General features: G+C 42.3%; 1 protein-coding gene across 1 annotated transcript in view; it reads left to right on the forward strand.

The window, feature by feature from the left end:
* The window catches only part of CCDC102B (coiled-coil domain containing 102B), a 331610-nt gene that overhangs the window by 121882 nt on the left and 194218 nt on the right, over positions 1 to 15510 (forward strand). Inside the window, exons 5-7 of the mRNA XM_056131520.1 lie at positions 2965 to 2976; positions 3849 to 3868; positions 11244 to 11264. Of these exons, the coding sequence (XP_055987495.1) occupies positions 2965 to 2976; positions 3849 to 3868; positions 11244 to 11264 (53 nt within the window). The remainder of the gene's footprint in view (positions 1 to 2964; positions 2977 to 3848; positions 3869 to 11243; positions 11265 to 15510) is intronic.

Here is a 15510-nt window from a genome sequence, read left to right on the forward strand (position 1 = left end):
TAGCCATAAATTTCTATGTCTCATAAAGTTTATTTTGTGAGATATATATTTACATGTAGCACTGTCCTCCCATTGTTCATCGATTTGCTCGAGCAGTTCCAGTAACGTTTCCATTGTGAGACTTGTTACTGTGTTTGGCTTATTGAATACATAGCTTGCCAGGCTTTGCCCTACGGGCGAGATACTCTCAGTAGCTTGCCGGGCTCTCCGAGAGGGGTGGAGGAATTGAACCTGGGCCGGCCGAGTCTGCTCTGTGCAAGGCAAACGCCCTCCCCGCTGTGCTATCGCTCAAGCCCTGTATTTATGCACATAAATATATTTACATACAAATGCGGGCCAACAGCATTTGTATTGAGAAGCTTCACTGAATATAATCATCAGGGTGTGAATATTGGCAATAAGTTCATGTTTTACAGGAAAAGAAATTCAAAATGCATAAATCACACCATGTGTATGCGTGTACATCCTGTCGCCTAATGGACTTTAATTAAAAAAATAAACATGCATTTACTATAAACTACCACCAGTGGGCAGTGCAAACTTGCTAATGGTGCATGGTCTGTTGCATTTTATTCAAGCAATTTAACATAGATACGGCAACTTTTGGTTTAAATTATGACTTAGAGTTCAGTTTTGAAAGTGATCGGTAAATTTTTAAATGCATAGTATTTTCTACTAAAAGAGGATATCTTATATAACAAAGGAGAAAGGATCACTTTATTTTTTTTTTGAAAAAAATTATTTTTTAATTTTTTTTATTAGTGAAACATCACGAGGTACAGTTATAGACTTACAAATTTTTGTGCTTGGGTTTCAGTTATACAATGATCAAGTACCCATGCCTCCACCAGCACCCATCCTCCACCACCATGGGTCCCTCCCACCCCCCCATCCCTCCCATCCCACCCTGCCTCTGTGGCAGGTCATTCTGAAAGGATCACTTTAAATTGCTTAACAAAGCCCTTTTTTTAAATGTGAGGGAAGAAATAGCATTATATAATGTAAATTGTACCTGTCTTTTGATTCTACATATAAGTAAAGATGGGTTAATAAAGTATGTTATTTGGATAGTGGAAACCTCAAATGTATGGACAATCTGCTCAACTAAATGTATGAGGCCACGTTTAAATGAGACGAACTACAAATTTGGATGATCTATAAAACGATAATGTATAAAATATCTTGGTGTAGATAATGCAAAGTTATTATGAAGAGGTAAATATGTTTTTAAAAAATTAACTCTATATGAGGTTATTTACAAAATTTTACTTCCTAAAGTTGCCCAGAGACTTTCTGAAGAGACATAGCATAAACTTTTAAAAATAATAATTTTAGTGAACTAAAGAGATATTACAGAGAGTAAAATGCTTGTGTTGCTTGCCTTGTATGTGGCCCACCCATTTAATTCCTACCATCACTTATGTTGCCCTGAGCACTGTCAGGAGTGACCCTTAGTGCAGAGCTGAAAGTGAATGAGGTGTGGCCCTCCCCTCCCCCAAAATAGAAATAATATTTTATGGTATTTAAAAAATATTCAATGTTCAATAAATTCAATCATGAAAAAAGAACCACAACTTATTTTTATACAGTTTTTAAAATTGCTTTATAGTAACTTAGAATAAGAATTAATAGCATTTAAAACATTAAAAACATTTGGAAATGGCATTGCAGTTTAAATAATGTAAAAAGTGTAAATAGTCAGTCGATACAATTTATTGGCAGAAAAAGTTATATCAGGATATAGCTTTGGACCTCACGTGAATTTCTATTTATTCCTTCTCAAAATTCGATGAATAGCTTTTACTTTCACGATAGCTCTTTATGTATAAATTGTTTTGATACAACTGTAATTCTCTTTTGATGCCTGAAACTCTTAGATTATAAGCAAGTACACGCCTGAGTGAGAAATTCTGATGAAAGATGAACAATTTTTAGAGTTGGAAACAGATGTGCTCAATAGACCAAGATTTTTTTTTTAATGTAACTGAAAGTCTGCTGTATTTTACAGGGAAATCATTCTTAAATCACTGACATTTAGAGAAAAGTAAACATCAGAATTTAGTTGTAAAATTAAATAAGTACTCAAAATGCTCCCAGACAATTAGTAGCAGGAATTATATTCAAAATGCTGTTTCCTTGATGAATTGAATACTTACTTGATTTCCTATGCAAGTTTGTAAATACTGATTTGGAATTAAATTATGAATTCCAAGTGTGCTGAAATGATTAGTTTAATGAAATCACATGATCTGGAGAACAGCCATTCATATGTGATATTGATTAGAAGTTCCTTTGATTTCCCGTTTTAAAAATAAAAGGCTCATTCTTTCCCCAATGAAAGCTATCCTTTGCCATATGTGGAGAACACTGCTAACATTTAAAAAAGTATCCTCAAGCTGAAAAATGAGACAGCTTTTACATTTCTCTTTAAAGTTTTGTTCTTTTGTCTGTTATTTTAAAATGATTTCATTAAGAACATTTCCAACCTTTCATGATAATAATGCTTCTGCCAGTTAATATTTACAGTGTTGACTAGTTAGACTGAAATTCCTGGGGCCTCTGCATGGTACGATATAGCTTCACTTGAGGGCTTATTGCAAACACTTCCAAACCCCTTTCAGACCTTGGTGTTTGAAATCAGAGATTTATGAATGATACGGAGTTAAAATTTACACTGATAACTTGGGGGGAAAAACGCTCTCATAAGACCCACTCAATGCCGGTGTTTTCAGGGGTCCTTGAAGAGCTTAGATCCAGAGCGTAGCGGATAAAGATATGCCAGCAATAGCCTTGCAAACAGTTTATTGCTTCTCTCTTTTGTGTGGCCCAGGGAAATTTCACTGCGGAAATGACCTGAAACTTTGTTGCAACTTCCCTTTCCTACCTGCAGACTCCTACAACCCACTCCCCGGGGGATCTATTTCCTCCGCTTCCACCTTCTAAGGCTTTTGCCTCCTTTGCAAGGTGGACATCCTGGTTGCAGCCCCTCAGGGGATGAGGGTGTGGTTGGTGGGAGCACCTATCCAACCCCCCTGGTCCCCCTGTATTCCACATTCAGTGGCACCTCTGTTACTGAGCTACCTTAGAAGTTGTTTAGAAGTTCTGGAAAATCTAGTTTCATACACCTGGCTGAGCCATGGGATTTGGCAGCTTGATCTGGGATGAGCCAAATCATCCCCAAAGCCTTGATGAGAATACGACAGAGATGAGACTCTTGGGAATCCACCTTCCTCTCAGAAGAAACAAACTGACAAGCCCCCCACCTCCCCACCCAAAATAAAAAAAAAACATAAGCGGAAATTAGATGTCTTCACATCGATTTAAGCGACACTGTTTTAAAGTGTGAAAGAATTCAGTTGATATTTAATTAATCTCTAAGGATGGAAAGTGGAAGAATGAGGATGTAAAAAGTTAAAAGGAGAGAAAAATTTTAAGGGAAGTTCTGACATTACCAACGGTTTCCACGCCGACTGGCATCCTGGCAGTGTCTTTGCCTGTTGGGCTCCCAGATGTTACCACAAAGTCTGTGTCCTCTGGTGATTAACAACCTTAATATGTGTGACCCTGTTATTGCCACCACAATTTCAAGGCAGGCCAGGGAAATATCGACTTTAGAGAAAAGAGGAAAGAATGAGAATCAAAGAAAACCTCAAAGAACTTGGGCAAATTTGCTTTCCCGGAGCCTGTGATGTAAGCAACGTCCATTGAGAACTGCTCCTCTGCCTGCAGCCAGGAGTAACCCACTTCCATGCCCATTCCTTTCACAGGAACCCTGGTTGAGGTGGACAACTGGAAGGTGGCACCAAGTAATCCAGTTTATTTATTTAGTCTTTTTTTGGTGTGTGGAGGTGGGTGGGCACACTGACCAGTGATCAAGAGTTACTCCAAGCTCTGCACTCAGGGATCACTCTGGCTGTGCTCAGGGTGTTAGGACGCGGATCGTGATCTCCCTTTAATGACAAAGAGACTCCAGAGACTGCAAACAGCAAGCAAGGTTTATTGTGAGACCGGCTAGCCAGGGTCGAGCCGCCTACACAGACATACAGGTCAGATAGGTGAGGCAAGACCCTGAACTTCTTCAAAGGGGATCTTATATAGGCCTTCACTGGCAAAGCCCACGCATTTTACAGTCAATAGATTTGTAACAACATATACTTTCTTGACCAATCCATTTAAAAGTACATCACTCCTTAGCCTATAGATTCAAAGATCAGCATTTGTGTACATAGGCATTGTGGCTAGCGGGTATCTGGTAACTCGGACATTTGGTTATCACCTGGCTCCCATGGGAGCGGATAAGGGAAAAGTTCCTAACAGAGGTAACAGATAAGGAAGGGCCAACAAATGGTTTCCGAATTTACATCCCAGCAGGGAAGAGTCAACAAATGGTTTCAGAATTTACATCCCAATAAGGAAGGGCTTCACAGCTAAGGCTCTACTAGGGAGGGGGCAGGAAAGGGAGAGTTCCTAATTAGCAGAGTTTAGCTCTGGAATTTTTCTCTGGGTCCCTATGGACCTTACAAGGGGACCATGTTGGGTCCCCAATCTGGTTAATTTAATTGGTCCAATTAAGTCCTACCTGCCCAAGAAGTTGGAGCCGGTGGAGCCCACAGGTGGCTTATGTGAGGTGGGGAGGAGAGACGTGGTCACTTATGCCACTCCCCGGACCAGGGTCACCGGGTTCTTGTCTGACCTCACAGAAAAGAATGACAGGAGAAAATGAGCAGTGAAGTAAAAAGAGACTTTATTTGGAGTGTTTTATTTCTTTTATTTTTTTTGAAGAGAGAGTGAGAGAAAGGTGCTCAAGAGAGAATCCCGGCTTCTCCAAGGGCAGAGAGGGCCCCTATATACCCCAGCATGAGACAAGAAAGACCTCATCTCAAGAGGGAAGATGCAGGCTCCAAATGTGCTCAGGCATTGCATGTGCTCAGCCACATGGGCGCAACTCCCCCTTCATTTGTTCTGTAACTGTCACTGACCTCCCATTGTTCATTGATTTGCTCAAGCAGGCCCAGTAACGTCTCCATCGTGAGACTTGTTGTTACTGTGTTTGGCATATGGAATACGTCACGGGGAGCTTGCCAGGCTTTGCCGTGCGGGCGAGATACTCTTAGTAGCTTGCCAGGCTCTCCAAGAGGGGCGGAGGACTCGAACCCGGCTTGCTCGGGCCTGCTGCGCACAAAGCAAATGCCCTACCACTGTGTTATCACTCTAGCCCTCAAGTTGCCTTTATAGGGTATCTCCAACCTGCCTCCTGGTGGAGCTTCTTCCTAGGTAAAAGTCCGTTGCTATGGAGGTTGCCAGGGCAGGTAGGGTTGGGAGTGGTTGTTGGGGGAATCCTCTTTGAAATTCCTTTCCTGGCCTTTTGTTTCTGCAGGAGTTTCTGTCAGAGTGGGGACCCCTCCCTGCTCTGGGTCAGCTTCTGGTGTCAGGTGAAAATCTTATCTGGCCTTAGCTCCTGTTTTCTACAAAGTTGACTTTTTTTTGCAATTTCAGAGCTATTGATATTCTTATTTTCCAGGAAATTCATTTCCATAGCCTCGGGCAGGGGTGCAGAAAGGGACAGCTTCCCTGTCTACCTGCCTGCCCACTTCAAAGTTACCAGGCAGACAGGTATGGAATTGACCAGGGGTGGGCAGTAGGGTTATAAAAGGGGCTTCCTGCCACATAACTTGCTCTTGCAGCCCTCACTCTGCATTGGCAGAAGGCCAGAAAGCAATAGGTGTCACCCAGATGGCCTGAGAGAGAACAATAGCAGCAAGACCAGCCAATGGGCCAAGCCCATGGTTTCAGGGCCTAGAGAGGCCGTGCAGAGCAGCTGGACAGAGCAGTGAATGGCAGGGAGCCAGCTAGCGGCTTGGGTGGACATGCAGACCCCACCTCTGGCTGTGCCTGGTGACAGTAACACAAGGTTCAGTCTATCTTCAAAGTGCATCTTACTGGGCTGGAGCGATAGCACAGCAGGCAGGGTGTTTGCCTTGCACGTGGCCAACCCGGGTTCAATTTCCAGCATCCCATATGGTCCCCCGAGCACCGCCAGGAGTAATTCCTGAGTGCATGAGCCAGGAGGAACCCCTGTGCATTGCCAGGTGTGACCCAAAAAGAAAAAAGAAAGAAAGAAAGAGTGTGTCTTATCACATATTAACCACAGCACTACATTGGGTGCTTGTTACTAGAAGCAGGTCTTCCACGGGAAAGGAACGGATGGATACCTATTTACACACAATCCTCAGTTTCCCTTCACTCTTGGCCTCTGGCTACCCCAGCCTATTCCGTTCTTTTGAGACTCTTTTGAACAGCTCAGGTGATTCGATCTGCAAATGGTCGCCTTTACTTCCTTGAGAGGCTGAAAGATGTCCGAGTGTATGGATAGATCTTCTTGTCCCTTCATCTGTCTGTGAATATCAGGGTGGTTGTTTCTACACTTTGGTGATTACAATAGAGCAGCCACAGATAGGAAAATGTTTCTTTGAGGTTCTGTTTGCTGTTGCTTTGGAAACAGCAGAAACAGAAGCGGTATTGCTGGATAACATGGTCATTTCGGATGGACTTTTGATGTTCTATCATGGTTAATTTGCATCAGCAGCGGATGTAAGACTTTAGTTTTTCCCCATGCTTATCAACCTTATCTTTATGTATATTCATATGCATGGGCCCACTGGAGCAAATCAATGAACAACGGGAGGACAGTGCTACAGATAAAGTGCATATGCATATAAATAAAATATATCTCTACGTTATAAATTGTCCTTTATGCAGACAGACATCCTGACAGAGGCGAGGTGATACCTCCCTGTGTTTGTGGTTTGGGATCCTCTACTGATTCCTGGTGCTACGGCTGTGGAAGTTGACATTGGTGAAGTCATTATTTTTCAAGGAAAGACTAGGGAGCTATTTTAGAGAATATACATAACCGGTCTCCTTGGCTGAGTCAAAGACCCGTGCACTGGGTCAAACAATTGTTTTCTAAAATTATCAGGTTAACAATGGCTTGAGAAGCTATCCAGCTAGAACTAATAATTACAGGCTTTGAGTTGAAGGACAGAATCAGTCACATTCCCCTTTTATCCTTTCTGCAGAATCGTTAACCAATTATGTACAGACAAGAATAGTTTAATCTATTAACACGAATCAAATCCTCACATCCTATTTCTTCCCACGAAAACTTCCAACTTTTTCCAGCAGAGGGAGGGGATGTTTTAGGTTTCTCTAAAGAAATTGCGTACCCCAAATGGAAATTCCTTGACTTGAATTAAATACACCTTTTTTTTTGTTTTAATTGCCTTCTGAATTTCAAGGTTGACAGTACTATCTCAGGTGCTTGCAGAAAGATAAAATAAGATTATATAGCGAAACCAGTTGGAAAATGAATATTATTTATACTTCTTTTAGCTTGTTAGGATATTGCACTAAAAATAACATGAATTGTTATATATTCATTTTGTTCTTTAAATATTGAACAAAGTCTCCAATGGAGACATTACTGGGCCCGCTCGAGCAAATCGATGAACAACAAGAGGACAGTGACAGTGACAGTTCTTTAAGTATATGCTCTTTTAACTAAGAAGATAATTGACCAGCTAATATATGCTTATTTCAGTTTTTTTATAAATTTGGGCTGGAGCGATAGCACAGCGGTAGGGCGTTCGCCTTACAAGCAGCCAACATGGCCAACCCGAGTTCGACTCCTCCGCCCCTCTCGGAGAGCCCAGCAAGCTACCGAGAGTATCTCGCCCGCACGGCAGAGCCTGGCAAGCTCCCGTGACGTATTAGATATGCCAAACACAGTAACAACGAAGTCTCCAATGGAGACATTACTGGGCCTGCTCGAGCAAATCGATGAACAACGGGAGAACTGTGATACCGTGATAACGTGATAAAATTCTCTAAAAACAATAATCACTGTCAAAGAATATACAATAAAAAAAACAATAAAAAATTACAAAACTTTGGGTCTGGAGTAGTAGAACAGCAGATACGGTGCTTGACTTTAATGAACTGGGGGTAGGATTTGATCCTGGCACCACATATGGTCCACGACTCTTACCAGGAGTGACCCCTGAGCACAGAGCCAGGAGTCACTCCTGAGAACTACTGGGTATATGTTCATCAGCAGGCTTGAAGACTGTTTCCAATTCTCAATTTTTTGGAATAAATAATAATAATAATAAATAATTTTTTGCAGTTCACACCAAACATGGCCACGAATGCATGTCCTTGAATTAGTGGTTTTGTATTTTCCGCACCTCTTATTATTTATGTCAGGATTGTTTTTGGTTCACAGGATATTTAAGGAAAAATGTGAAGACATTTACTCTATCCCTAATCCCCTTTTCTATGTAAACCAGGCCTGTGACCTTACTGTCAAGTCTCACATGAATATTATTATTATTATTTTTTATCTAGGAGAAACCCACATGGGCGCAATCTAACTCCCCAACCCATAGTTCACCTTGGGGTTCACTCCTGGTGCTGTGAGTCTGTGTGTTTAGATTACCGTGTACTTTCATTAATCAATTATTAGGGTGCCTGACCCAGCATTACATGTATTCTAAAAATCTATGTGCTCTATTCAGTACTCTAGCTGTCCTAAAAAGATCTTTGGTTGATCTCCTAATTCTTTTCATTTTGGGATGGGATGGTCAGCCCAGCTGGACTCAGTGGCCTTGGGCCCTCCCAGTGACCCCCGTTATTGCAATGCCAGGCCTGCTGTTCGGTTCTCAGCAGCATGGTGCTTGGCTCTGTGGAACTGAGGCCACCAGGACCCTCCCAGCAGTGCTCGGGAGACAACACAGTGTCAGGGATAGAGTTCAGGGCTTTGCAGGCAGGGCTGCAGGGTGGAAGTCCTCCATGCATGGGCAATGTCTTCCCCTCACTCTGTCCCCTGCACTGACCTTTATACTGCCTGTCCTTGTGGGCTGAAGGACAACACGCAGCTGTAACGCTAGGGGAAGTAGACTTTGCGGGTTGGCCTCTTCAGCTTAGGAAAATGCAGTAAAGTTTCTCCATGTCTTGGGTGGCTGGAGCAGTTACATGTCGTAGCGCTAAATCATATTCACTGGCTCACGGTTTCTTCGCACTCATCATACTAAAGGTCATCTCATTGGTTTCCGAGTTTTGGCAGGCGTGAACGCGGTGGCTTTAAACACCGGCGTGTGGGGTTCTGTGAGGCTTTCAGTCTCGTACTTATTACCTTCTGCTGTGCAGGTCCTGCCTGACATTATTTATTTCTCAGGTCCCCTCCTGGCTTGCAGCCTTTGAATGAGCCCAGATCAGTACTGGAAGGAGGAGGGGTTTGTGTGCGGGAGTTTTACAGGTTTTACGGGAGGAGCTAGGGTTAGCAGTTGTGAGAAGCTGGGTTATAGAGAGGCAGACACCCCTCTCGGCAGATGTGATGGACCCCAACCCTTGCCGGCACTTTCACGGTGAGTTCAGAAATCAGAACAAGGGGAGACTCTCTCTGCAGAGCTTTCAAAGGGATAATGTGGGAGCGTCGGAGCGACACAAACACCAGCCTGGAACAGAACACGTTCTTCAAAATGCATCTTTGAATGTGTAATTGTCACTTGAGGCAATTTTCCTTTCTAATCTGGTTCTGAAGTTATGATCAAAGGCAGTGGAAGACCTAATTCCATCTCACATCAAAACATGCTGCCACGTCTACAAAAGGAGGCGCTGATGGCATCTTATGAGGGTTCACACACACAGACAACACGGGTAGCATTAAAAAAGTAGTAAATAATGCTTTAGCATAGCTGTACAAGTTATTGAATTGAGAACCCATTATATTACCCTCAACAATATATATGTAGCACTGTAGCACTGTCCTCCGTTGTTCATCGATTTGCTTGAGCGGACACCAGTAATGTCTCCATTGTGAGACTGGTTACTGTTTTTGGCATATCGAATATGTCACAGGGAGCTTGTCTGGCTCAGCTGTGTGGGTGTGATACTCTTGGTAGCTTGCTGGGTTCTCCGAGAGGGATGGAGGAATTGAACCTGCGTCAGCTGCATGCAGGGCAAATGACCTACCTGCTGTGTTATCACTCCAGCACTAACAATATATATATGTATATGTGAATATATAATATGCATATATGGAGACATATGTGGGATATGTGTGTATACTGATTTATATCGATTTAATTGGCTAGGATTGCTTCTTGAATATCTAGACTTTCAGAAACCCATTACTTATTTGCATTATAATTGAAATTTGATTCTTTAATGGACTGGAGTGATAGCACAGTGGTAGGGTGTTTGCCTTGCAAGCTGCAGGCCCGGCATAGCCGGGTTCCATTCCTCTCGGAGAGCCCGGCAAGCTACTGAGAGTATTTCATCCGCAAGGCAAAGCCTGGCAAGCTACCCGTGACATATTCAATATGCCAAAAACAGTAACAACAAGTCTCACAATGGAGGCGTTACTGGGCCTGCTCGAGAAAATCGATGAACAATGGGAGGACAGTGCCACAGTGCAGTGCTAATGTATTAGATCCCAGAATTGGGAAAGGGGAATTGAAGTCCGTCCAAACCAAGTATGCAAGTATGAGCATTGATTATATAGATCTATATAACTTGGCAACAGAGCCCAGATTTTAGGTGCAAACAGCATTCTGTGTGTGTCTGTGCGAGAATTTTTATGTGTCACTCACACTTGAGTTAGGACCCTGAGGAAAACAGATAGTGTTTCCTAAGCGGGGTGAGCCCCATCAAATCAGCTGAAGGTCTGGCAGGGACTCGGCAGCAAGTGCTCAGGCTCCCTCTGCCTGACTCTGCCTGTTGGCCTATGTATTTGTGCTTCCACAGTCACGCTCACACTGACCAGGGCTCCTCCCGGAGGTTCAGACTGAAGCCCCATCCCAGTCTAGCCAGGCCTTTCAGCTGCACAGGTCTCGGACCTCTATTCTGCTTGGCACCCAGCTCGCTGGCTGCAGAGGATGAGAATTACCAGCCTTGGTGATCAAAGGAGCCACATGCATATCTATATGCAAAATAGAAATAATAATATTTACAAGGATGTGGAAAGATGTGTTTTATATATACATTATTTACAAAGATGTGGAAAAATGTGTTTTATATATACATATATATATATATGTTTATAAGGAGAGCATGTCTGAGTGGGTAGAAGGACTTGGAGTGAGATCAATAGAAACTTGCAGTGCATTTGTTGAAGATGATCAGGAATATCTCGGGGCAGCAGTATTTATGGAGGAGATAGACAGAGAAGGAAAGCAATCAAGGGCGGAAGAAGAGAGTGGGAAGTAATGGGTGAAGAGGCATCAGGGCTTCAGTTATACCAGTGATGTGGGTGAGGGGTACAGCCGGGTACCCAAACACAGACTCAACAGGACTGAAAACACAAGCCTAAACGGCAGCCACTGAGACTTGGTAATGACATGCTGACAGGCGGGTGAAGGGGGGTGGGTGGGGAGGGAATCTGGGGACTTTGGCGGACAGAAGCTGACTCTGGTGGAGGGATTGGTGTGGAATTTCGGTATGCATTGTAGCACTGTCCTTCTGTTGTTCATCGAGTTGCTCGAGCGGACCCAGTAACGTCTCCATTGTAAGACTCGTTGTTACTGTGTTTGTCATACTGAATATGTCATGGGTAGCTTGCCAGGCTCTGCTGTTCAGGCAAGATACTCTCGGTAGCTTGCCGGGCTCTCTGAGAAGGGTAGAGGAATTGAACACAGGATGGCCAGGTCGGCCGCATGCAAGGCAAACGCCCTACCGCTGTGCTATCTCTCCAGCTCATAAACAAGCAAACATATGTATACATAAAGCTCCAGTCAAAGGGCTGGGAGCTCAGTGGTTAGGGTTCAGTCGCATACCCAACAGGCAGCCAATCTGGGGTACGCCTAAAATGCAACTATCAGTAACTTTGTGAAACATGGATTGGTTAATTAATTTTAAAAAATAAAAGAATATTTAGGGCAAGAGAGGAAGTTGCTGGAGGCTTAAGGACTTGATACTTTTCTGCCTTTTTTTTTTCTCTTTCACTATACACCTTTTTTTGGTGATTCTTGATGTCATATTATCTCTTCAGAAAGGCCGGAAGTCCCGGACACTGTGAGCTATCTGGTTGTTGGTAAGAGTTACCCAGGCCCTGATCTCCACCCATCTCACAGTTGCCGTGTGTAGGAGAAAGTAGGAAGGTAGGGACACATTTCCAGTCAGCAGATTAGTGACAAGGCATCAAGGGATGGGGTGTCTGCAAGGCTCTAATGTTCATAAAAGGTGTGCAGCCCACGACGCACTCCTGGCAAGGGATGAGAATATAAGCAGCCCCGCTCTGAGCCATCTTTTCAACATAAAATTAGGAAATTCTTGGGAGGGATTGTGGGTCTTTGATTCTTCTGGAAGTGCCCCTGAGAAGTGGGTTGTTCTTGGCGCTCAGACCGTTTGCTCAGAAAAGTCTAGCAGATCATCCCCGAGATGGAAAGTTGGATTAGAAGATAGCAGGGCCTTGGATCAAAGTCATTTTTGCTCTTTGTTTCTCTGTAATCCTGGTGTTGTCATTATAAACCACATCCACACACTCTGATGCACCCAGTTGTGGAATCCAGTCTGGGGTTTTCTATATAACCCTGGAGCTGTTTGGCGATCAGCATCATTAAACTTGGAATATTTTGATGTTTATAGCAAAACGCTCTTTGTCAGCGGTCATTTCCAAGGCTACCCAACCTTCCCTTAGGAAAGCATGAACTTAATTCAATGCTATCGATTTGTCTATTCTGGACATTTCCTATAAATGGAATGTGTGACCAGCCTCTTGCCCTTTAAGCAGGTTTTGCATTGACTAGATCGAAGGGAAACATCCACTGTTCAAGCAGTTTCTCCATCCAGGACTCAACACTGCACAGAAACACTGTGTTTCTTTGCTTACTCGCACACACTGAGGGGGAAAAAAAAATCGAAGTTAACTTTCTGGCTTTTACAAAGAAGACATGAGGGTTTTGCTGTCTTCTGTGCGTCTGAAACAAGAGGCAAACATTTGAAAACATTATTTAAAAAATATTATGATAGTCAAATGAAAACTATAATTTCAGAAGTGTAAGCCTCTACTTTGTGTTGAATCGAATGGGACTAATTCGGGAAACAAAGCCTTTTAGTTGTAAGGTTCTGCATATTTCCTTTCATTATTGCCAAAGTCGGCTTTATTTTGTTACTTGATGAAGTTAAATCTCTCATTTTAACTCTAATAAAATATATTCAAACATAATTATTTTATTTTTCCGACTTTCATGCTATAGTAATTATGTGCAGCTTCAGGCAAAATTTAATTAAGAATTAAACCATGCTAATCCCTTAAAAAACCTGTTCATCTAAAAGAAAAAATCAAAACCACATTTTCTCCTTAAAACTTAGTGCTCTGTAATTTTAACTTTTTTTTTTAATCACCTAAAGAACCTACGGGGTGAATTTAGAAAATGATATTCTCTAACATTAAAAAGGATTATAACAAGTCAATTTAAATGGCATTTGAAATTTATCTTGGGGCTGGAGACATAGTACAGGAGGAAAGGCACTTACTTTGCATGCAGCTAATGCTGGTTAGATACCCACCTTAGAGCATCCGATGATCCCCCAAACACTTCCAGGGGTCACTCCTGTGCATACGGCTGGGAGTATATCACCCCCACCAGATGTAGCCCCCCCGCAAACAAATTCATCCTGAAGGTGCATCTATGTGTGTATAAGAATCTCAATATTGTGAAGATAGTATTCTTGTTTCTTTTTCACCTCATCCACAAAATCAATTTGATCCCCATGAAAATAGGCCATTTCATGGGTATCAACAAATTGATGAGAAAGTTTATGTGAAGAAACAAAAGGCCCAGAATAGACAGTGGTGGTCACGCTACATGAAAAATTCCACCCCTGTCTTTCTTTACCAATTAAAAAAAAAATGAGTGAACGGGATCACAAACATTTTAAGTGTTGGTCAAGACGTTTTGTTTAGTTCTTTGGGGGGACCATATCTTCAAGAGCTTAAGGGCTAAACCACTATTACAGGGGGTCACTCCTAGTGACACTTAGGGGATCAACCCTGCTACTTGGGCAGATAAAGCAAATAATCCTAAATTACCAGCCCCAATTCATTTTAAAAATTATTGTTGGGGCCTGGAGCAATAGCACAGCAGGTAGGGTGTTTGTTTTGCATGCAGCAGACCTGGTTCGAGTCCCAGCATCCCTTATGGTCCCCCGAGCACTGCCAGGAGTAATTCCTGTAGTGAATGAGCCAGGAGTAACCCCTGTGCATCGCTGGGCGTAACTCAAAAAGCAATAATAATAATAATATAATGATAAACAAAAAACAAAAATTTAAACTTACTAGATATAATCCTTACTGAGACCAAAAGCTTTGTCTTGACTGTTAACATCTGGTGTATTTTTACAACACTTTTACTTTCCTTAATTCTTTGGTATGACAAGTTTACCAGCATAGAACATTCTTCGACCTGGAATAAATGATTTCTTAAAGGAGTTGAGATTCTCGTCAACATCTCAAGACCACAGTGTACATAGGTGCCTTTGGAATGAGAAGGTCATGCGTTCTAGCCCATTACAGTGGGGAAAAGATGGAAAATTTATAACTGTGTTATTCTAAATGTTCCTTCCTCATTGCTCAAAGATTCTGGCATGATTTAAGTCTTCTATCCTTATTATTCTGTAGTTTTAATGACTGGTCAGATTTTTTTTCTTCGCTATTGCAGCTCTCTGCTTATTGCTTTTGTTCTTTTTTATTCTGAAGTGACCTTTGCATAATTTATATTTCTAAGTTTTTCTAACTTTTGGTCATGTTGCTCCTTTTGGTCATTGATCATGTTATCTCAATTCTGTAGGTGACACTGGCAGATTTGATTCCTATTTTTCTCGCCTCTAGTGGGCATACATTTCTAAAATATTGTCTTAGCTGTTGTAGCGTACTTGGTCTGTTCTGAGCCATCGTTCAGCTATGACTCTTTCCTCAGGCAAGTCCATGGTAGGATTTAGATGTTTCTTTCATATGTGTAATAACAAATGAGCAGATAAAGAAGTGAATTCTAAAAAATTCTAAAAGTCACTCACTCTGATTGTTGGTATTAAGATTCCTACATGATAGTCTTGTCTCTCCTTAAATTCCTGCTTTGATTCCTACATGAGTGATTTTTCTATGGCTCATGACTTTCCTCTCGACATGGATTCTGTCCTCAGCATTTCCCTCACAGTGTAGGATGTTTGTGATGGAAGTTTCCTCTTTAGGTTTGGAGAGTATGTGGGAGAAAGATTGTTCCAGTTCTTCACTTTTCTCTGGGCCTCCCGCAGACACTCATATCAGAATATAGCAAACTCCCCTCCTTTTAACTTGTTTTCCGTTGACCTGACCTATTTTCCATGGAATGCCTGTTGTGAACTTGGGATTCTCCTGTTCTCTGAGCACATTGTGTCCCTATCATTTCCTCAGTCAGACAGTCTACAGTTCTTGAAGCTGTGAGTAGTTTGCCTTAACCCACTCAGGGCATT

The sequence above is a fragment of the Sorex fumeus genome, unplaced genomic scaffold (assembly GCF_029834395.1).
Source record: "Sorex fumeus unplaced genomic scaffold, SorFum_2.1 ptg000092l, whole genome shotgun sequence".
Lineage (NCBI taxonomy): Eukaryota > Metazoa > Chordata > Mammalia > Eulipotyphla > Soricidae > Sorex > Sorex fumeus.